Genomic DNA, 23,118 nt, shown 5'->3' with positions numbered 1-23,118 from the left:
GCTCTCTAAAGGGGGATGATGGTGAGCAGATGAGTGGTCTTCACGTATGTGCCAGACCAAAGGGTCAGAATGGAAGCTGGGAGGGCATGAACCTCTTGGGTGCTGGACCGCGAGGATGAACACTAGGTACCTACTTAAAAAAAAAAAAAACCCACGGCAAAGTTGCTGCTTTTGACTGCAGCCTGTAGCATAGGTTGGTCTCATATGGGTGCACCCCACACCGCACAAAGCGCACTCACCTGCTGGGGTTTTCGTCGAGGTGATTGTCGACAAAGATGTGCTGACAGTGCTGGCTCTTGAGGGTCTGCTGCTTCCTGTGGAGCTTTCACTCCTTGATGTCTTCTGGCTCCCCGTGCTGGTGTGGCTCCCTGTGCTGCTGGGGCTCCCCGTGCTGCTGTGGCTCCCTGTGCTGCTGTGGCTCCCTGTGCTGCTGGGGCTCCCTGTGCTGCTGGGGCTCCCTGTGCTGCTGGGACTCCTTGTGCTGGTGTGGCTCCCTGTGCTGCTGGGGCTCCCCGTGCTGGTGTGTCTCCCTGTGCTGCTGGGGCTCCCTCTGCTGCTGGGACTCCCTGTGCTGCTGGGCCTCCCTGTGCTGGTGTGGCTCCCTGTGCTGTTGCTCCTTGTGCTGCTGGAACTTCCTGTGCTGCTGGGGCTCCCTGTGCTGGTGTGACTGCCTGTGACGTGGCTCCTTGTGCTGCTGGAACTCTCTGTGCTGCTGGATCTCCCTGTGCTGGTGTGGCTCCCTGTGTTGTTGCTCCTTGTGCTGCTGGAACTTCCTGTGCTGCTGGGGTTCCCTGTGCTGGTGTGACTGCCTGTGATGTGGCTCCTTGTGCTGCTGGGGCTCCCTGTGCTGCTGGGACTCCTTGTGCTGGTGTGGCTCCCTGTGCTGCTGGCACTCCCTGTGCTGCTGGGGCTCCCTCTGCTGCTGGGACTCCCTGTGCTGCTGGGCCTCCCTGTGCTGGTGTGGCTCCCTGTGCTGTGGCTCCTTGTGTTGCTGGAACTCTCTGTGCTGCTGGGTCTCCCTGTGCTGGTGTGGGTCCCTGTGCTGTTGCTCCTTGTGCTGCTGGAACCTTCTGTGCTGCTGGGGCTCCCTGTGCTGGTGTGACTGCCTGTGATGTGGCTCCTTGTGCTGCTGGGGCTCCCTGTGCTGCTGGGACTCCTTGTGCTGGTGTGGCTCCCTGTGCTGCTGGCACTCCCTGTGCTGCTGGGGCTCCCTATGCTGCTGGGAATGCCTGTGCTGCTGGGCCTCCCTGTGCTGGCGTGGCTCCTTGTGCTGTGGCTCCTTGTGTTGCTGGAACTCTCTGTGCTGCTGGGTCTCCCTGTGCTGGTGTGGCTCCCTGTGCTGTTGCTCCTTGTGCTGCTGGAACTTCCTGTGCTGCTGGGGCTCCCTGTGCTGGTGTGACTGCCTGTGATGTGGCTCCCTGTGCTGATAGGACTCCCTGTGCTGGCGAGGGTCCCTGGGCTGTGGCTCCTTGCTGATGTGCTTAGAATCTCCTCTGTCGTCAGACTCTCAGTTGTTAAACTCTCAGCTGTTCGTAAATTATCACTTGTGCTTAGTCTCTGAGTTGATGTCAAAATCTCTGTTGTACTCAGATTCTGTGGTGATGTCAGGCTCTCTTGTGTTGTCAGACTCTTAGTTGTGACACGCTCAGCTGTTCTTGGACTCTCTTTTGTTGTCAGACTCTCAGTTCTGAGACTCTCACCTGTTCTGAGACTCTCAGTTGTACTCAGACTCTCTGGTGTCGTCAGGATTATTGTTGTGCTTAGAATCTCTTTTGTCGTCAGAATCTCAGTCATTAAACTCTCAGCTGTTCTTGGATTCTCACTTGTGCTTAGTCTCTGAGTTGATGTCACACTCTCCATTGTACTCAGATTCTCTGAGGATGTCAGGCTCTCTTTTGTTGACAGACTCTTAGTTGTGACACTCTCAGCTGTTCTTGAACTCTCTTTTGTTGTCAGACTCTCAGTTCTGAGACTCTCACCTGTTCTGAGACTCTCAGACGTACGTAGATTCGCACTTGTGCTTAGTCTTTGAGTTGATGTCACACTCTCTGTTGTACTCAGATTCTGTGGTGATGTCAGGCTCTCTTTTGTTGTCAGACTCTTAGTTGTGACACTGTCAGCTGTTCTTGGACTCTCAGTCGTGTTCTGACTCTCTCGTGATGTTAGACTCTCAATTGTTCTCAGACTCTCTGGTTTCGTCAGGATTGCTGTTGTGCTTAGAATCTCTTTCGTCGTCAGACTCTCAGTCATTAAACTCTCAGCTGTTCTTAGATTCTCACTTGTGCTTAGTCTCTGAGTTGATGCCACATTCTCTGTTGTACTCAGATTCTCTGGTGATGTCAGGCTCTCTTTTGTTGACAGACTCTTAGTTGTGACACTGTCAGCTGTTCTTGGACTCTCAGTCGTGTTCTGACTCTCTCGTGATGTTAGACTCTCAATTGTTCTCAGACTCTCTGGTTTCGTCAGGATTGCTGTTGTGCTTAGAATCTCTTTCGTCGTCAAACTCTCAGTAGTTAAACGCTCAGCTGTTCTTGGATTCTCACTTGTGCTTAGTCTCTGTGTTGATGTCACACTGTCTGTTGTACTCAGATTCTGTGGTGATGTCAGGGTCTCTTTTGTTGTCAGACTCTTAGTTGTGACAATCTCAGCTGTTCTTGGACTTTCAGTTGTGCTCAGACTCTCTCGTGATGTTAGACTCTCAATTGTTCGCAGACTCTCTGGTGCCGTCAGGATTTCTGTTGTGCTTGGAATCTCTTTCGTCGACAGACTCTCAGTCGTTAAACTCTCAGCTGTTCTTAGATTCTCACTTGTGCTTAGTCTCTGAGTTGATGTCACACTCTCTGTTGTACTCAGATTCTGTGGTGATGTCAGGCTCTCTTGTGTTGTCAGACTCTTAGTTGTGACACTCTCAGCTGTTCTTGGACTTTCCATTGTGCTCAGACTCGCTTGTGATGTTAGACTCTCAATTGTTCTCAGACTCTCTGTTGTCGTCAGGATTGCTGTTGTGCTTAGAATCTCTTTCGTCGTCAGACTCTCAGTCGTTAACGTTAAACTCTCAGCTGTTCTTAGATTCTCACTTGTGCTTAGTCTCTGAGTTGATGCCACACTCTCAGTTGTACTCAGATTCTCTGAGGATGTCAGGCTCTCTTTTGTTGACAGACCCTTAGTTGTGACACTCTCAGCTGTTCTTGAACTCTCTTTTGTTGTCAAACTCTCAGTTCTGAGACTCTCAACTGTTCTGAGACTCTCAGATGTACGTAGATTCTCACTTGTGCTTAGTCTCTGAGTTGATGTCACATTCTTTGTTGTACTCAGATTCTGTGGTGATGTCAGGCTCTCTTTTGTTGTCAGACTCTTAGTTGTGACAATCCCAGCTGTTCTTGGACTTTCAGTTGTGCTCAGACTCTCTCGTGATGTTAGACTCTCAATTGTTCGCAGACTCTCTGGTGCCGTCAGGATTTCTGTTGTGCTTAGAATCTCTTTCGTCGTCAGATTCTCAGTCGTTAAACTCTCAGCTGTTCTGAGATTCGCACTTGTGCTTGGTCTCTGAGATGATGTCACACTCTCTGTTGTACTCAGATTCTGTGGTGATGTCAGGATCTCGTTTGTTGTCAGACTCTTAGTTGTGACACTCTCAGCTGTTCTTGGACTTTCCGTTGTGCTCAGACTCTCTTGTGATGTTAGACTCTCAATTGTTCTCAGACTCTCAGGGGTCGTCAGGATTGCTGTTGTGCTTAGAATCTCTTTCGTCGTCAGACTCTCAGTCGTTAAACTCTCAGCTGTTCTTAGATTCTCACTTGTGCTTAGTCTCTGAGTTGATGCCACACTCTCAGTTGTACTCAGATTCTCTGAGGATGTCAGGCTCTCTTTTGTTGACAGACCCTTAGTTGTGACACTCTCAGCTGTTCTTGAACTCTCTTTTGTTGTCAAACTCTCAGTTCTGAGACTCTCACCTGTTCTGAGACTCTCAGATGTACGTAGATTCTCACTTGTGCTTAGTCTCTGAGTTGATGTCACATTCTTTGTTGTACTCAGATTCTGTGGTGATGTCAGGCTCTCTTTTGTTGTCAGACTCTTAGTTGTGACACTCTCAGCTGTTCTTGGACTTTCAGTTGTGCTCAGACTCGCTCGTGATGTTAGACTCTCAATTGTGCTCAGACTCTCTGGTGTCGTCAGGATTTCTGTTGTGCTTAGAATCTCTTTCGTCGTCAGATTCTCAGTCGTTAAACTCTCAGCTGTTCTGAGATTCGCACTTGTGCTTAGTCTCTGAGATGATGTCACACTCTCTGTTGTACTCAGATTCTGTGGTGATGTCAGGATCTCGTTTGTTGTCAGACTCTTAGTTGTGACACTCTCAGCTGTTCTTGGACTTTCCGTTGTGCTCAGACTCGCTCGTGATGTTAGACTCTCAATTGTTCTCAGACTCTCTGGGGTCGTCAGGATTGCTGTTGTGCTTAGAATCTCTTTCGTCGTCAGACTCTCAGTAGTTAAACTCTCAGCTGTTCTTAGATTCTCACTTGTGCTTAGTCTCTGAGTTGATGCCACACTCTCAGTTGTACTCAGATTCTCTGGTGATGTCAGGCTCTCTTTTGTTGACAAACTCTTAGTTGTGACACTGTCAGCTGTTCTTGGACTCTCAGTCGTGTTCAGACTCTCTCGTGATGTTAGACTCTCAATTGTGCTCAGACTCTCTGGTGTCGTCAGGATTGCTGTTGTGCTTATAATCTCTTTCGTCGTCAAACTCTCAGTAGTTAAACTCTCAGCTGTTATTGGATTCTCACTTGTGCTTAGTCTCTGTGTTGATGTCACACTCTCTGTTGTACTCAGATTCTGTGGTGATGTCAGTCTCTCTTTTGTTGTCAGACTCTTAGTTGTGACACTCTCAGCTGTTCTTGGACTCTCATTTGTGCTTAGACTCTCTCGTGATGTTAGACTCTCAATTGTTCTCAGACTCTCTAGTGTCGTCAGGATTGCTGTTGTGCTTAGAATCTCTTTTGTCATCAGACTCCTAGTCGTAAGACTCTCAGCTGTTCTTAGATTCTCACTTGTGCTCAGTCTCTGAGTTGATGCCACATTCTCTGTTGTACTCATATTCTCTGGTGATGTCAGGCTCTCTTTCGTTGTCAGACTCTTAGTTGTGACAATCTCAGCTGTTCTTGGACTCTCTTTTGTTGTCAGACTCTCAGTTCTGAGACTCTCACCTGTTCTGAGACTCTCAGTTGTACTCAGACTCTGTGCTGTCGTCAGGATTATTGTTGTGCTTAGAATCTCTTTTGTCGTCAGACTCTCAGTCATTAAACTCTCAGCTGTTCTTAGATTCTCACTTGTGCTTAGTCTCTGAGTTGATGTCACACTCTCTGTTGTACTCAGATTCTGTGGTGATGTCAGGCTCTCTTTTGTTGTCGGACTCTTAGTTGTGACACTCTCAGCTGTTCTTGGACTTTCAGTTGTGCTCAGGCTCTCTCGTGATGTTAGACTCTCAATTGTTCGCAGACTCTCTGGTGTCGTCAGGATTTCTGTTGTGCTTGGAATCTCTTTCGAAGACAGACTCTCAGCCGTTAAACTCTCAGCTGTTCTAAGATTCTCACTTGTGCTTAGTCTCTGAGTTGATGTCACACTCTCTGTTGTACTCAGATTCTGTGGTGATGTCAGGCTCTCGTTTGTTGTCAAACTCTTAGTTGTGACACTCTCAGCTGTTCTTGGACTTTCCATTGTGCTCAGACTCGCTCGTGATGTTAGACTCTCAATTGTTCTCAGACTCTCTGTTGTCGTCAGGATTGCTGTTGTGCTTAGAATCTCTTTCGTCGTCAGACTCTCAGTCGTTAAACTCTCAGGTGTTCTTAGATTCTCACTTGTGCTTAGTCTCTGACTTGATGCCACACTCTCAGTTGTACTCAGATTCTCTGAGGATGTCAGGCTCTCTTTTGTTGTCAGACTCTTAGTTGTGACACTCTCAGCTGTTCTTGGACTCTCTTTTGTTTTCAGACTCTCAGTGCTGAGACTCTCACCTGTTCTGAGACTCTCAGTTGTACTCAGACTCTCTGGTGTCGTCAGGATTATTGTTGTGCTTAGAATCTCTTTTGTCGTCAGAATCTCAGTCATTAAACTCTCAGCTGTTCTTAGATTCTCACTTGTGCTTAGTCTCTGAGTTGATGTCACACTCTCCGTTGTACTCAGATTCTGTGGTGATGTCAGGCTCTCTTTTGTTGTCAGACTCTTAGTTGTGACACTCTCAGCTGTTCTTGGACTTTCAGTTGTGCCCAGACTCGCTCGTGATGTTAGACTCTCAATTGTTTGCAGACTCTCAGGGGTCGTCAGGATTGCTGTTGTGCTTAGAATCTCTTTCGTAGTCAGACTCTCAGTCGTTAAACTCTCAGCTGTTCTTAGATTCTCACTTGTGCTTAGTCTCTGAGTTGATGCCACATTCTCAGTTGTACTCAGATTCTCTGGTGATGTCAGGCTCTCTTTTGTTGTCAGACTCTTAGTTGTGACACTCTCAATTGTTCTTGGACTCTCAGTCGGGTTCAGACTCTCTCGTGATGTTAGACTCTCAATTGTTCTCAGACTCTCTGGTGTTGTCAGAATTGCTGTTGTGCTTAGAATCTCTTTCGTCGTCAAACTCTCAGTAGTTACACTCTCAGCTGTTCTTGGATTCTCACTTGTGCTTAGTTTCTGAGTTGATGTCACACTCTCTGTTGGACTCAGATTCTGTGGTGATGTCAGGCTCTCTTTTGTTGACAGACCCTTAGTTGTGACACTCTCAGCTGTTCTTGAACTCTCTTTTGTTGTCAAACTCTCAGTTCTGAGACTCTCACCTGTTCTGAGACTCTCAGATGTACGTAGATTCTCACTTGTGCTTAGTCTCTGAGTTGATGTCACATTCTTTGTTGTACTCAGATTCTGTGGTGATGTCAGGCTCTCTTTTGTTGTCAGACTCTTAGTTGTGACACTCTCAGCTGTTCTTGGACTTTCAGTTGTGCTCAGACTCGCTCGTGATGTTAGACTCTCAATTGTTCTCAGACTCTCTGGTGTCGTCAGGATTTCTGTTGTGCTTAGAATCTCTTTCGTCGTCAGATTCTCAGTCGTTAAACTCTCAGCTGTTCTGAGATTCGCACTTGTGCTTAGTCTCTGAGATGATGTCACACTCTCTGTTGTACTCAGATTCTGTGGTGATGTCAGGATCTCGTTTGTTGTCAGACTCTTAGTTGTGACACTCTCAGCTGTTCTTGGACTTTCCGTTGTGCTCAGATTCGCTCGTGATGTTAGACTCTCAATTGTTCTCAGACTCTCTGGGGTCGTCAGGATTGCTGTTGTGCTTAGAATCTCTTTCGTCGTCAGACTCTCAGTAGTTAAACTCTCAGCTGTTCTTAGATTCTCACTTGTGCTTAGTCTCTGAGTTGATGCCACACTCTCAGTTGTACTCAGATTCTCTGGTGATGTCAGGCTCTCTTTTGTTGACAAACTCTTAGTTGTGACACTGTCAGCTGTTCTTGGACTCTCAGTCGTGTTCAGACTCTCTCGTGATGTTAGACTCTCAATTGTGCTCAGACTCTCTGGTGTCGTCAGGATTGCTGTTGTGCTTATAATCTCTTTCGTCGTCAAACTCTCAGTAGTTAAACTCTCAGCTGTTATTGGATTCTCACTTGTGCTTAGTCTCTGTGTTGATGTCACACTCTCTGTTGTACTCAGATTCTGTGGTGATGTCAGTCTCTCTTTTGTTGTCAGACTCTTAGTTGTGACACTCTCAGCTGTTCTTGGACTCTCATTTGTGCTTAGACTCTCTCGTGATGTTAGACTCTCAATTGTTCTCAGACTCTCTAGTGTCGTCAGGATTGCTGTTGTGCTTAGAATCTCTTTTGTCATCAGACTCCTAGTCGTTAGACTCTCAGCTGTTCTTAGATTCTCACTTGTGCTCAGTCTCTGAGTTGATGCCACATTCTCTGTTGTACTCATATTCTCTGGTGATGTCAGGCTCTCTTTCGTTGTCAGACTCTTAGTTGTGACAATCTCAGCTGTTCTTGGACTCTCTTTTGTTGTCAGACTCTCAGTTCTGAGACTCTCACCTGTTCTGAGACTCTCAGTTGTACTCAGACTCTGTGCTGTCGTCAGGATTATTGTTGTGCTTAGAATCTCTTTTGTCGTCAGACTCTCAGTCATTAAACTCTCAGCTGTTCTTAGATTCTCACTTGTGCTTAGTCTCTGAGTTGATGTCACACTCTCTGTTGTACTCAGATTCTGTGGTGATGTCAGGCTCTCTTTTGTTGTCGGACTCTTAGTTGTGACACTCTCAGCTGTTCTTGGACTTTCAGTTGTGCTCAGACTCTCTCGTGATGTTAGACTCTCAATTGTTCGCAGACTCTCTGGTGTCGTCAGGATTTCTGTTGTGCTTGGAATCTCTTTCGAAGACAGACTCTCAGCCGTTAAACTCTCAGCTGTTCTAAGATTCTCACTTGTGCTTAGTCTCTGAGTTGATGTCACACTCTCTGTTGTACTCAGATTCTGTGGTGATGTCAGGCTCTCGTTTGTTGTCAAACTCTTAGTTGTGACACTCTCAGCTGTTCTTGGACTTTCCATTGTGCTCAGACTCGCTCGTGATGTTAGACTCTCAATTGTTCTCAGACTCTCTGTTGTCGTCAGGATTGCTGTTGTGCTTAGAATCTCTTTCGTCGTCAGACTCTCAGTCGTTAAACTCTCAGGTGTTCTTAGATTCTCACTTGTGCTTAGTCTCTGACTTGATGCCACACTCTCAGTTGTACTCAGATTCTCTGAGGATGTCAGGCTCTCTTTTGTTGTCAGACTCTTAGTTGTGACACTCTCAGCTGTTCTTGGACTCTCTTTTGTTTTCAGACTCTCAGTGCTGAGACTCTCACCTGTTCTGAGACTCTCAGTTGTACTCAGACTCTCTGGTGTCGTCAGGATTATTGTTGTGCTTAGAATCTCTTTTGTCGTCAGAATCTCAGTCATTAAACTCTCAGCTGTTCTTAGATTCTCACTTGTGCTTAGTCTCTGAGTTGATGTCACACTCTCCGTTGTACTCAGATTCTGTGGTGATGTCAGGCTCTCTTTTGTTGTCAGACTCTTAGTTGTGACACTCTCAGCTGTTCTTGGACTTTCAGTTGTGCCCAGACTCGCTCGTGATGTTAGACTCTCAATTGTTTGCAGACTCTCTGGTGTCGTCAGGATTTCTGTTGTGCTTGGAATCTCATTCGTCGACAGACTCTCAGTCGTTAAACTCTCAGCTGTTCTTAGATTCTCACTTGTGCTTAGTCTCTGAGTTGATGCCACACTCTCAGTTGTACTCAGATTCTCTGAGAATGTCAGGCTCTCTTTTGTTGACAGACTCTTAGTTGTGACACTCTCAGCTGTTCCTGAACTCTCTTTTGTTGTCAGACTCTCAGTTCTGAGACTCTCACCTGTTCTGAGACTCTCAGAAGTACGTAGATTCTCACTTGTGCTTAGTCTCTGAGTTGATGTCACATTCTTTGTTGTACTCAGATTCTGTGGTGATGTCAGGCTCTCTTTTGTTGTCAGACTCTTAGTTGTGACACTCTCTGCTGTACTTGGACTTTCAGTTGTGCTCAGACTCGCTCGTGATGTTAGACTCTCAATTGTTCTCAGACTCTCTGGTGTCGTCAGGATTTCTGTTGTGCTTAGAATCTCTTTCGTCGTCAGACTCTCAGTCGTTGAACTCTCAGCTGTTCTTAGATTTGCACTTGTGCTTAGTCTCTGAGTTGATGTCACACTCTCTGTTGTACTCAGATTCTCTGGTGATGTCAGGCTCTCTTTTGTTGACAGACTCTTAGTTGTGACACTGTCAGCTGTTCTTGGACTCTCAGTCGTGTTCAGACTCTCTCGTGATGTAAGACTCTCAATTGTTCTCAGACTCTCTGGTTTCGTCAGGATTGCGGTTGTGCTTAGAATCTGTTTCGTCATCAAACTCTCAGTAGTTAAACTCTCAGCGGTTCTTGGATTCTCACTTGTGCTTAGTCTCTGTGTTGGTGTCACACTCTCTGTTGTACTCAGATTCTGTGGTGATGTCAGGCTCTCTTTTGTTGTCAGACTCGTAGTTGTGACACTCTCAGCTGTTCTTGGACTCTCATTTGTGCTTAGACTCTCTCGTGATGTTAGACTCTCAATTGTTCTCAGACTCTCTGGTGTCGTCAGGGTTGCTGTTGTGCTTAGAATCTCTTTTGTCATCAGACTCCTAGTCGTTAGACTCTCAGCTGTTCTTAGATTCTCACTTGTGCTCAGTCTCTGAGTTGATGCCACATTCTCTGTTGTACTCAGATTCTCTGGTGATGTCAGGCTCTCTTTTGTTGTCAGACTCTTGATTGTGACAATCTCAGCTGTTCTTGGACTCTCTTTTGTTGTCAGACTCTCAGTTCTGAGACTCTCACCTGTTCTGAGACTCTCAGTTGTACTCAGACTCTCTGCTGTCGTCAGGATTGCTGTTGTGCTTAGAATCTCTTTCGTCGTCAAACTCTCAGTAGTTAGACTCTCAGCGGTTCTTGGATTCTCACTTGTGCTTAGTCTCTGTGTTGGTGTCACACTCTCTGTTGTACTCAGATTCTTTGGTGATGTCAGGCTCTCTTTTGTTGTCAGATTCTTAGTTGTGACACTCTCAGCTGTTCTTGGACTCTCATTTGTGCTTAGACTCGCTCGTGATGTTAGACTCTCAATTGTTCTCAGACTCTCTGTTGTCGTCAGGATTGCTGTTGTGCTTAGAATCTCTTTCGTCGTTAGACTCTCAGTCGTTAAACTCTCAGCTGTTCTTAGATTCTCACTTGTGCTTAGTCTCTGAGTTGATGCCACACTCTCAGTTGTACTCAGATTCTCTGAGGATGTCAGGCTCTCTTTTGTTGACAGACTCTTAGTTGTGACACTCTCAGCTGTTCTTGAACTCTCTTTTGTTGTCAGACTCTCAGTTCTGAGACTCTCACCTGTTCTGAGACTCTCAGATGTACGTAGATTCTCACTTGTGCTTAGTCTCTGAGTTGATGTCACATTCTTTGTTGTACTCAGATTTTGTGATGATGTCAGGCTCTCTTTTGTTGTCAGACTCTTAGTTGTGACACTCTCAGCTGTTCTTGGACTTTCAGTTGTGCTCAGACTCGCTCGTGATGTTAGACTCTCAATTGTTCTCAGACTCTCTGGTGTCGTCAGGATTTCTGTTGTGCTTAGAATCTCTTTCGTCGTCAGACTCTCAGTCGTTAAACTCTCAGCTGTTCTTAGATTCGCACTTGTCCTTAGTCTCTGAGTTGATGTCACACTCTCTGTTGTACTCAGATTCTGTGGTGATGTCAGGATCTCTTTTGTTGTCAGACTCTTAGTTGTGACATTCTCAGCTGTTCTTGGACTTTCCGTTGTGCTCAGACTCGCTCGTGATGTTAGACTCTCAATTGTTCTCAGACTCTCTGGGGTCGTCAGGATTGCTGTTGTGCTTAGAATCTCTTTCGTCGTCAGACTCTCAGTAGTTAAACTCTCAGCTGTTCTTAGATTCTCACTTGTGCTTAGTCTCTGAGTTGATGCCACACTCTCAGTTGTACTCAGATTCTGTGGTGATGTCAGGCTCTCTTTTGTTGTCAGACTCTTAGTTGTGACACTCTCAGCTGTTCTTGGACTTTCATTTGTGCTTAGACTCTCTCGTGATGTTAGACTCTCAATTGTTCTCAGACTCTCTAGTGTCGTCAGGATTGCTGTTGTGCTTAGAATCTCTTTTGTCATCAGACTCCTAGTCGTTAGACTCTCAGCTGTTCTTAGATTCTCACTTGTGCTCAGTCTCTGAGTTGATGCCACATTCTCTGTTGTACTCATATTCTCTGGTGATGTCAGGCTCTCTTTTGTTGTCAGACTCTTAGTTGTGACAATCTCAGCTGTTCTTGGACTCTCTTTTGTTGTCAGACTCTCAGTTCTGAGACTCTCACCTGTTCTGAGACTCTCAGATGTACGTAGATTCTCACTTGTGCTTAGTCTCTGAGTTGATGTCACATTCTTTGTTGTACTCAGATTTTGTGATGATGTCAGGCTCTCTTTTGTTGTCAGACTCTTAGTTGTGACACTGTCAGCTGTTCTTGGACTCTCAGTCGTGTTCAGACTCTCTCGTGATGTTAGACTCTCAATTGTTCTCAGACTCTCTGGTGTCGTCAGGATTGCTGTTGTGCTTAGAATCTCTTTTGTCGTCAAACTCTCAGTAGTTAAACTCTCAGCTGTTCTTGGATTCTCACTTGTGCTTAGTCTTTGTGTTGATGTCACACTCTCTGTTGTACTCAGATTCTGTGGTGATGTCAGGCTCTCTTTTGTTGTCAGACTCTTAGTTGTGACACTCTCAGCTGTTCTTGGACTTTCATTTGTGCTTAGACTCTCTCGTGATGTTAGACTCTCAATTGTTCTCAGACTCTCTAGTGTCGTCAGGATTGCTGTTGTGCTTAGAATCTCTTTTGTCATCAGACTCCTAGTCGTTAGACTCTCAGCTGTTCTTAGATTCTCACTTGTGCTCAGTCTCTGAGTTGATGCCACATTCTCTGTTGTACTCATATTCTCTGGTGATGTCAGGCTCTCTTTTGTTGTCAGACTCTTAGTTGTGACAATCTCAGCTGTTCTTGGACTCTCTTTTGTTGTCAGACTCTCAGTTCTGAGACTCTCACCTGTTCTGAGACTCTCAGTTGTACTCAGACTCTCTGCTGCCGTCAGGATTATTGTTGTGCTTAGAATCTCTTTTGTCGCCAGACTCTCAGTCATTAAACTCTCAGCTGTTCTTAGATTCTCACTTGTGCTTAGTCTCTGAGTTGATGTCCCACTCTCCGTTGTACTCAGATTCTGTGGTGATGTCAGGCTCTCTTTTGTTGTCAGACTCTTAGTTGTGACACTCTCAGCTGTTCTTGGACTTTCAGTTGTGCTCAGACTCTCTCGTGATGTTAGACTCTCAATTGTTCGCAGACTCTCTGGTGTCGTGAGGATTTCTGTTGTGATTGGAATCTCTTTCGAAGACAGATGCTCAGCCGTTAAACTCTCAGCTGTTCTAAGATTCTCACTTGTGCTTAGTCTCTGAGTTGATGTCACACCCTCTGGTGTACTCAGATTCTGTGGTGATGTCAGGCTCTCGTTTGTTGTCAAACTCTTAGTTGTGACACTCTCAGCTGTTCTTGGACTTTCCATTGTGCTCAGACTCGCTCGTGATGTTAGACTCTCAATTGTTCTCAGACTCTCTGTTGTCGTCAGGATTGCTGTTGTGCTTAGAATCTCTTTCGTCGTCAGACTCTCAGTCGTTAAACTCTCAGGTGTTCTTAGATTCTCACTTGTGCTTAGTCTCTGACTTGATGCCACACTCTCAGTTGTACTCAGATTCTCTGAGGATGTCAGGCTCTCTTTTGTTGTCAGACTCTTAGTTGTGACACTCTCAGCTGTTCTTGGACTCTCTTTTGTTTTCAGACTCTCAGTTCTGAGACTCTCACCTGTTCTGAGACTCTCAGTTGTACTCAGACTCTCTGGTGTCGTCAGGATTATTGTTGTGCTTAGAATCTCTTTTGTCGTCAGAATCTCAGTCATTAAACTCTCAGCTGTTCTTAGATTTTCACTTGTGCTTAGTCTCTGAGTTGATGTCACACTCTCCGTTGTACTCAGATTCTGTGGTGATGTCAGGCTCTCTTTTGTTGTCGGACTCTTAGTTGTGACACTCTCAGCTGTTCTTGGACTTTCAGTTGTGCTCAGACTCGCTCGTGATGTTAGACTCTCAATTGTTCTCAGACTCTCTGGGGTCGTCAGGATTGCTGCTGTGCTTAGAATCTCTTTCGTCGTCAGACTCTCAGTCGTTGAACTCTCAGCTGTTCTTAGATTCTCACTTGTGCTCAGTCTCTGAGTTGATGCCACATTCTCTGTTGTACTCAGATTCTCTGGTGATGTCAGGCTCTCTTTTGTTGTCAGACTCTTAGTTGTGACAATCTCAGCTGTTCTTGGACTCTCTTTTGTTGTCAGACTCTCAGTTCTGAGACTCTCACCTGTTCTGAGACTCTCAGTTGTACTCAGACTCTCTGCTGTCGTCAGGATTGCTGTTGTGCTTAGAATCTCTTTCGTCGTCAAACTCTCAGTAGTTAAACTCTCAGCGGTTCTTGGATTCTCACTTGTGCTTAGTCTCTGTGTTGGTGTCACACTCTCTGTTGTACTCAGATTCTGTGGTGATGTCAGGCTCTCTTTTGTTGTCAGATTCTTAGTTGTGACACTCTCAGCTGTTCTTGGACTCTCATTTGTGCTTAGACTCGCTCGTGATGTTAGACTCTCAATTGTTCTCAGACTCTCTGTTGTCGTCAGGATTGCTGTTGTGCTTAGAATCTCTTTCGTCGTTAGACTCTCATTCGTTAAACTCTCAGCTGTTCTTAGATTCTCACTTGTGCTTAGTCTCTGAGTTGATGCCACACTCTCAGTTGTACTCAGATTCTCTGAGGATGTCAGGCTCTCTTTTGTTGACAGACTCTTATTTGTGACACTCTCAGCTGTTCTTGAACTCTCTTTTGTTGTCAGACTCTCAGTTCTGAGACTCTCACCTGTTCTGAGACTCTCAGATGTACGTAGATTCTCACCTGTGCTTAGTCTCTGAATTGATGTCACATTCTTTGTTGTACTCAGATTTTGTGATGATGTCAGGCTCTCTTTTGTTGTCAGACTCTTAGTTGTGACACTCTCAGCTGTTCTTGGACTTTCAGTTGTGCTCAGACTCGTTCGTGATGTTAGACTCTCAATTGTTCTCAGACTCTCTGGTGTCGTCAGGATTTCTGTTGTGCTTAGAATCTCTTTCGTCGTCAGACTCTCAGTCGTTAAACTCTCAGCTGTTCTTAGATTCGCACTTGTCCTTAGTCTCTGAGTTGATGTCACACTCTCTGTTGTACTCAGATTCTGTGGTGATGTCAGGATCTCTTTTGTTGTCAGACTCTTAGTTGTGACATTCTCAGCTGTTCTTGGACTTTCCGCTGTGCTCAGACTCGCTCGTGATGTTAGACTCTCAATTGTTCTCAGACTCTCTGGGGTCGTCAGGATTGCTGTTGTGCTTAGAATCTCTTTCGTCGTCAGACTCTCAGTAGTTAAACTCTCAGCTGTTCTTAGATTCTCACTTGTGCTTAGTCTCTGAGTTGATGCCACACTCTCAGTTGTACTCAGATTCTCTGGTGATGTCAGGCTCTCTTTTGTTGACAGGCTCTTAGTTGTGACACTGTCAGCTGTTCTTGGACTCTCAGTCGTGTTCAGACTCTCTCGTGATGTTAGACTCTCAATTGTTCTCAGACTCTCTGGTGTCGTCAGGATTGCTGTTGTGCTTAGAATCTCTTTTGTCGTCAAACTCTCAGTAGTTAAACTCTCAGCTGTTCTTGGATTCTCACTTGTGCTTAGTCTCTGTGTTGATGTCACACTCTCTGTTGTACTCAGATTCTGTGGTGATGTCAGGCTCTCTTTTGTTGTCAGACTCTTAGTTGTGACACTCTCAGCTGTTCTTGGACTCTCATTTGTGCTTAGACTCTCTCGTGATGTTAGACTCTCAATTGTTCTCAGACTCTCTAGTGTCGTCAGGATTGCTGTTGTGCTTAGAATCTCTTTTGTCATCAGACTCCTAGTCGTTAGACTCTCAGCTGTTCTTAGATTCTCACTTGTGCTCAGTCTCTGAGTTGATGCCACATTCTCTGTTGTACTCATATTCTCTGGTGATGTCAGGCTCTCTTTTGTTGTCAGACTCTTAGTTGTGACAATCTCAGCTGTTCTTGGACTCTCTTTTGTTGTCAGATTCTCAGTTCTGAGACTCTCACCTGTTCTGAGACTCTCAGTTGTACTCAGACTCTCTGCTGCCGTCAGGATTATTGTTGTGCTTAGAATCTCTTTTGTCGCCAGACTCTCAGTCATTAAACTCTCAGCTGTTCTTAGATTCTCACTTGTGCTTAGTCTCTGAGTTGATGTCACACTCTCCGTTGTACTCAGATTCTGTGGTGATGTCAGGCTCTCTTTTGTTGTCAGACTCTTAGTTGTGACACTCTCAGCTGTTCTTGGACTTTCAGTTGTGCTCAGACTCTCTCGTGATGTTAGACTCTCAATTGTTCGCAGACTCTCTGGTGTCGTGAGGATTTCTGTTGTGATTGGAATCTCTTTCGAAGACAGACGCTCAGCCGTTAAACTCTCAGCTGTTCTAAGATTCTCACTTGTGCTTAGTCTCTGAGTTGATGTCACACCCTCTGTTGTACTCAGATTCTGTGGTGATGTCAGGCTCTCGTTTGTTGTCAAACTCTTAGTTGTGACACTCTCAGCTGTTCTTGGACTTTCCATTGTGCTCAGACTCGCTCGTGATGTTAGACTCTCAATTGTTCTCAGACTCTCTGTTGTCGTCAGGATTGCTGTTGTGCTTAGAATCTCTTTCGTCGTCAGACTCTCAGTCGTTAAACTCTCAGGTGTTCTTAGATTCTCACTTGTGCTTAGTCTCTGACTTGATGCCACACTCTCAGTTGTACTCAGATTCTCTGAGGATGTCAGGCTCTCTTTTGTTGTCAGACTCTTAGTTGTGACACTCTCAGCTGTTCTTGGATTCTCTTTTGTTTTCAGACTCTCAGTTCTGAGACTCTCACCTGTTCTGAGACTCTCAGTTGTACTCAGACTCTCTGGTGTCGTCAGGATTATTGTTGTGCTTAGAATCTCTTTTGTCGTCAGAATCTCAGTCATTAAACTCTCAGCTGTTCTTAGATTTTCACTTGTGCTTAGTCTCTGAGTTGATGTCACACTCTCCGTTGTACTCAGATTCTGTGGTGATGTCAGGCTCTCTTTTGTTGTCAGACTCTTAGTTGTGACACTCTCAGCTGTTCTTGGACTTTCAGTTGTGCTCAGACTCTCTCGTGATGTTAGACTCTCAATTGTTCTCAGACTCTCTGGGGTCGTCAGGATTGCTGCTGTGCTTAGAATCTCTTTCGTCGTCAGACTCTCAGTCGTTGAACTCTCAGCTGTTCTTAGATTCTCACTTGTGCTCAGTCTCTGAGTTGATGCCACATTCTCTGTTGTACTCAGATTCTCTGGTGATGTCAGGCTCTCTTTTGTTGTCAGACTCTTAGTTGTGACAATCTCAGCTGTTCTTGGACTCTCTTTTGTTGTCAGACTCTCAGTTCTGAGACTCTCACCTGTTCTGAGACTCTCAGTTGTACTCAGACTCTCTGCTGTCGTCAGGATTGCTGTTGTGCTTAGAATCTCTTTCGTCGTCAAACTCTCAGTAGTTAAACTCTCAGCGGTTCTTGGATTCTCACTTGTGCTTAGTCTCTGTGTTGGTGTCACACTCTCTGTTGTACTCAGATTCTGTGGTGATGTCAGGCTCTCTTTTGTTGTCAGATTCTTAGTTGTGACACTCTCAGCTGTTCTTGGACTCTCATTTGTGCTTAGACTCGCTCGTGATGTTAGACTCTCAATTGTTCTCAGACTCTCTGTTGTCGTCAGGATTGCTGTTGTGCTTAGAATCTCTTTCGTCGTTAGACTCTCAGTCGTTAAACTCTCAGCTGTTCTTAGATTCTCACTTGTGCTTAGTCTCTGAGTTGATGCCACACTCTCAGTTGTACTCAGATTCTCTGAGGATGTCAGGCTCTCTTTTGTTGACAGACTCTTAGTTGTGACACTCTCAGCTGTTCTTGAACTCTCTTTTGTTGTCAGACTCTCAGTTCTGAGACTCTCACCTGTTCTGAGACTCTCAGATGTACGTAGATTCTCACTTGTGCTTAGTCTCTGAGTTGATGTCACATTCTTTGTTGTACTCAGATTTTGTGATGATGTCAGGCTCTCTTTTGTTGTCAGACTCTTAGTTGTGACACTCTCAGCTGTTCTTGGACTTTCAGTTGTGCTCAGACTCGCTCGTGATGTTAGACTCTCAATTGTTCTCAGACTCTCTGGTGTCGTCAGGATTTCTGTTGTGCTTAGAATCTCTTTCGTCGTCAGACTCTCAGTCGTTAAACTCTCAGCTGTTCTTAGATTCGCACTTGTCCTTAGTCTCTGAGTTGATGTCACACTCTCTGTTGTACTCAGATTCTGTGGTGATGTCAGGATCTCTTTTGTTGTCAGACTCTTAGTTGTGACATTCTCAGCTGTTCTTGGACTTTCCGTTGTGCTCAGACTCGCTCGTGATGTTAGACTCTCAATTGTTCTCAGACTCTCTGGGGTCGTCAGGATTGCTGTTGTGCTTAGAATCTCTTTCGTCGTCAGACTCTCAGTAGTTAAACTCTCAGTTGTTCTTAGATTCTCACTTGTGCTTATTCTCTGAGTTGATGCCACACTCTCAGTTGTACTCAGATTCTCTGGTGATGTCAGGCTCTCTTTTGTTGACAGACTCTTAGTTGTGACACTGTCAGCTGTTCTTGGACTCTCAGTCGTGTTCAGACTCTCTCGTGATGTTAGACTCTCAATTGTTCTCAGACTCTCTGGTGTCGTCAGGATTGCTGTTGTGCTTAGAATCTCTTTTGTCGTCAAACTCTCAGTAGTTAAACTCTCAGCTGTTCTTGGATTCTCACTTGTGCTTAGTCTCTGTGTTGATGTCACACTCTCTGTTGTACTCAGATTCTGTGGTGATGTCAGGCTCTCTTTTGTTGTCAGACTCTTAGTTGTGACACTCTCAGCTGTTCTTGGACTCTCATTTGTGCTTAGACTCTCTCGTGATGTTAGACTCTCAATTGTTCTCAGACTCTCTAGTGTCGTCAGGATTGCTGTTGTGCTTAGAATCTCTTTTGTCATCAGACTCCTAGTCGTTAGACTCTCAGCTGTTCTTAGATTCTCACTTGTGCTCAGTCTCTGAGTTGATGCCACATTCTCTGTTGTACTCATATTCTCTGGTGATGTCAGGCTCTCTTTTGTTGTCAGACTCTTAGTTGTGACAATCTCAGCTGTTCTTGGACTCTCTTTTGTTGTCAGACTCTCAGTTCTGAGACTCTCACCTGTTCTGAGACTCTCAGTTGTACTCAGACTCTCTGCTGCCGTCAGGATTATTGTTGTGCTTAGAATCTCTTTTGTCGCCAGACTCTCAGTCATTAATCTCTCAGCTGTTCTTAGATTCTCACTTGTGCTTAGTCTCTGAGTTGATGTCCCACTCTCCGTTGTACTCAGATTCTGTGGTGATGTCAGGCTCTCTTTTGTTGTCAGACTCTTAGTTGTGACACTCTCAGCTGTTCTTGGACTTTCAGTTGTGCTCAGACTCTCTCGTGATGTTAGACTCTCAATTGTTCGCAGACTCTCTGGTGTCGTGAGGATTTCTGTTGTGATTGGAATCTCTTTCGAAGACAGACGCTCAGCCGTTAAACTCTCAGCTGTTCTAAGATTCTCACTTGTGCTTAGTCTCTGAGTTGATGTCACACCCTCTGTTGTACTCAGATTCTGTGGTGATGTCAGGCTCTCGTTTGTTGTCAAACTCTTAGTTGTGACACTCTCAGCTGTTCTTGGACTTTCCATTGTGCTCAGACTCGCTCGTGATGTTAGACTCTCAATTGTTCTCAGACTCTCTGTTGTCGTCAGGATTGCTGTTGTGCTTAGAATCTCTTTCGTCGTCAGACTCTCAGTCATTAAACTCTCAGGTGTTCTTAGATTCTCACTTTTGCTTAGTCTCTGACTTGATGCCACACTCTCAGTTGTACTCAGATTCTGTGGTGATGTCAGGCTCTCGTTTGTTGTCAAACTCTTAGTTGTGACACTCTCAGCTGTTCTTGGACTTTCCATTGTGCTCAGACTCGCTCGTGATGTTAGACTCTCAATTGTTCTCAGACTCTCTGGTGTCGTCAGGATTATTGTTGTGCTTAGAATCTCTTTTGTCGTCAGAATCTCAGTCATTAAACTCTCAGCTGTTCTTAGATTTTCACTTGTGCTTAGTCTCTGAGTTGATGTCACACTCTCCGTTGTACTCAGATTCTGTGGTGATGTCAGGCTCTCTTTTGTTGTCAGACTCTTAGTTGTGACACTCTCAGCTGTTCTTGGACTTTCAGTTGTGCTCAGACTCGCTCGTGATGTTAGACTCTCAATTGTTCTCAGACTCTCTGGGGTCGTCAGGATTGCTGCTGTGCTTAGAATCTCTTTCGTTGTCAGACTCTCAGTCGTTAAACTCTCAGCTGTTCTTAGATTCTCACTTGTGCTTAGTCTCTGAGTTGATGCCACATTCTCAGTTGTACTCAGATTCTCTGGTGATGTCAGGCTCTCTTTTGTTGTCAGACTCTTAGTTGTGACACTCTCAATTGTTCTTGGACTCTCAGTCGGGTTCAGACTCTCTCGTGATGTTAGACTCTCAATTGTTCTCAGACTCTCTGGTGTTGTCAGGATTTCTGTTGTGCTTAGAATCTCTTTCGTCGTCAGATTCTCAGTCGTTAAACTCTCAGCTGTTCTGAGATTCGCACTTGTGCTTAGTCTCTGAGATGATGTCACACTCTCTGTTGTACTCAGATTCTGTGGTGATGTCAGGCTCTCTTTTGTTGTGAGACTCTTAGTTGTGACACTCTCAGCTGTTCTTGGACTTTCCGTTGTGCTCAGACTCGCTCGCGATGTTAGACTCTCAATTGTTCTCAGACTCTCTGGGGTCGTCAGGATTGCTGTTGTGCTTAAAATCTCTTTCGTCGTCAGACTCTCAGTAGTTAAACTCTCAGCTGTTCTTGGATTCTCACTTGTGCTTAGTCTCTGAGTTGATGTCACACTCTCTGCTGTAGTCAGGTTCTCTGGTGATGTCAGACTCTCTTTTGTTGTCAGACTCTTAGTTGTGACACTCTCAGCTGTTCTTGGACTCTCAGTTGTGCTCAGACTCTTTGTTGATGTCAGACTCTTAGTTTTACCCGAAGTCTCTGTTGTGCTCAGAAGCTGTGGTTGTGTCACACTCTCTGTTGTACTCTCAGTCGTTTTACTTTCAGCTGTTCTTAGATTCTCAGTTCTGCTCAGTTTCTCTGTTGATATCACACTCTCTGGTGTACTCAGAATCTCTGGTGATGTCAGACCCTCTTTGGTTGTCAGACTCTTAGTTGTGACACTCTCAGCTGTTCTGGAACTCTCAGATGTGCTCAGACTCTCTGGTGAAGTCAAACTCTTAGTTGTACTCACAGTCTCTGCTGTGCTCAGAATATGTGGTTGTGTCACACTCTCTGAATTACTCAAACTCTCAGTCATTTTACTTTCGTTTGAATTTGTTGTCATATCTATGAAAACCTGTGTACCTTCTCTTCTCTCTCGCTTGTGCCTCACTCCAAGAATCCCATCTCTGTATTCTTTTGCCAGTGTCTTCTCTTCTATTGATAGCTTGTGGTTCTCATTTGTCTGGTGCATTTTCTGGTCCCCGCGGTGTAAGTTCTGGTCTGGGGCGGTCACCTCCTGTCTCCCTTGGTGCACGTTCTGGCCTCTGTCCTGCAGGTGCTCTCCACACTCTGATTTGCAGGTCCAAGTGGTCTGCAGACCGCCATCTTCTTTTTTCGTGTCTGTGCTCTTCTCTGAGGTGCTCATACTCTCCACGTCCTTCAGCCCCGTCCCAGGGCCCTGTGTGCCTGGGGAGGAAAAGTGATTGTGATTATTTGTGAATCTAGTCATCGGCGTTCATATTTCTCAAAATCAAATCTTTTTGTATTTTTTTATTTATTTGATTTGACTGAAAAATGTAACCTTTCAATACAAAATACATATACTTCATTTCCATTATTACTCACATGCTTAAAATACAGATGTATACAGATATATCAGACAAATAAATTTCAATTATCATGATGTAAGTCAATCACTTCTACACGTACATTCATTCAAGTTCTCATTAAAAAAAAGAAAATAAAAGAAATTTGTGCAACAAGCAGTGAAGTAGACGCTAAAATCAAGCGACAAATAAAATGTAAAAATAGAAAAAAATGAGAGAAGAACAACATACTCTAAGGTAGAAACAGTTAACAATTGTTTAACAAGAAGGTGAAATTTTTTTTTTTTAATGGATTTCAAACTTGACATAGATGGTTCACCACAGGACTTGCGCACTTCCCTTTTAACCTTTGCCTTTTTGGTCATCATCAGCTTTGAGTTTCAATTCATTCAGGAAGTTAATAGTTGCGTAACCTACGGTTCTTGAATACACATGGAATATATAGTTCCACAGTTTTTCGAATCCATGTTTAATATATGTTTAAAGAGGTTTTTGAAATATTTTGTTCTCAAACATGCCAATTCTACGCACACAGTGGTCAGATGTTTCAAAGACTCCTCATGCATATTGCAAAATCGACATAAGCGGCTTCCTTCAACAGTAACAAACCATTTAGATGTAACCTCTTTGGTTTTCCACTGGTTTAGCCTCAAGACAGAAGTCCTGCTCGATGCATGACACTGGGAGATTTTAAAAGGTACTCTTCAGGGGAGCCAAAGTGTTTCAGGGCAAACAGATTTTGCTTAAAGCATTTATATGCTTGGCATAGTTCCCTGGTCCTGATCCAATCAATTTCCCATATTTTTCGTTTTGCTTTGTCAGGATTTTGAAGCAGAAGCTCATCCCCTATGTCTGCCTCTCGCATGAATCTCTGCTCTTGTGCTATCCATTGCTTAGAAAATCTGTCCTCTGACTCCCTCACATAGTTCGCTAACTGCTTTACCAGCCCATTGTTATGCTTTTCCAGGGCACATTTCCTGTATAACATGCATGTTTTCCATTTATAGGTGGCTTGTATTGATATAAGCCCCAGTTCGTGTCTTAAAAGGGCTACTGGTGTAGATCTAGGAAGCTTTAAAAGGCTTCTCCACTAGGCCCCCTCTTTCTTATCCCAATAGTTGCATGGTTTATATGCTCTTGTTTCAGCCCCATATAGCAGTATTGGGATGGCCTTTTGCTTGTAGTATGTTAGCAAAGGCTCAATGGTAAATTTGCAATACTTGCCACTGATGATTCTAGATTGTGAGGTTAGACTATTCCATTTCAACAATATGGTGGTTTCATATGGGATGTCTTTTGGGTTGTTATTGATATTCACTCCCAAATAAGTATATTCGCACACCGATTCAAGCGGTTGATTGTCTAACGTCCACTTATATTTTTTGTTTCTTTGTTGGGAATTTTCAAACTGGATCACCTTAGTTTTTTTGTTGTTTATGATCATCCCATTGGTTTTGGCATATTTCTCCAATACTTGGAGC

The 23,118-nt window shown here is 44.7% G+C and overlaps 1 protein-coding gene across 1 annotated transcript in view; it reads right to left on the bottom strand.

The window, feature by feature from the left end:
- LOC138568751 (pneumococcal serine-rich repeat protein-like) overlaps positions 1-23,118 on the bottom strand; it is a 139,897-nt gene that overhangs the window by 78,562 nt on the left and 38,217 nt on the right. Inside the window, exon 2 of the mRNA XM_069646538.1 lies at positions 240-21,497. Within this exon, the coding sequence (XP_069502639.1) occupies positions 240-21,497 (21,258 nt within the window). The remainder of the gene's footprint in view (positions 1-239; positions 21,498-23,118) is intronic.

The sequence above is a fragment of the Ambystoma mexicanum genome, chromosome 1p (genome assembly GCF_040938575.1).
Source record: "Ambystoma mexicanum isolate Mex_15411 chromosome 1p, UKY_AmexF1_1, whole genome shotgun sequence".
Taxonomy (NCBI): Eukaryota; Metazoa; Chordata; class Amphibia; order Caudata; family Ambystomatidae; genus Ambystoma; species Ambystoma mexicanum.
Note: the sequence above shows the minus strand (reverse complement) of the source record. Positions and strands in the feature narration are given on the sequence as shown.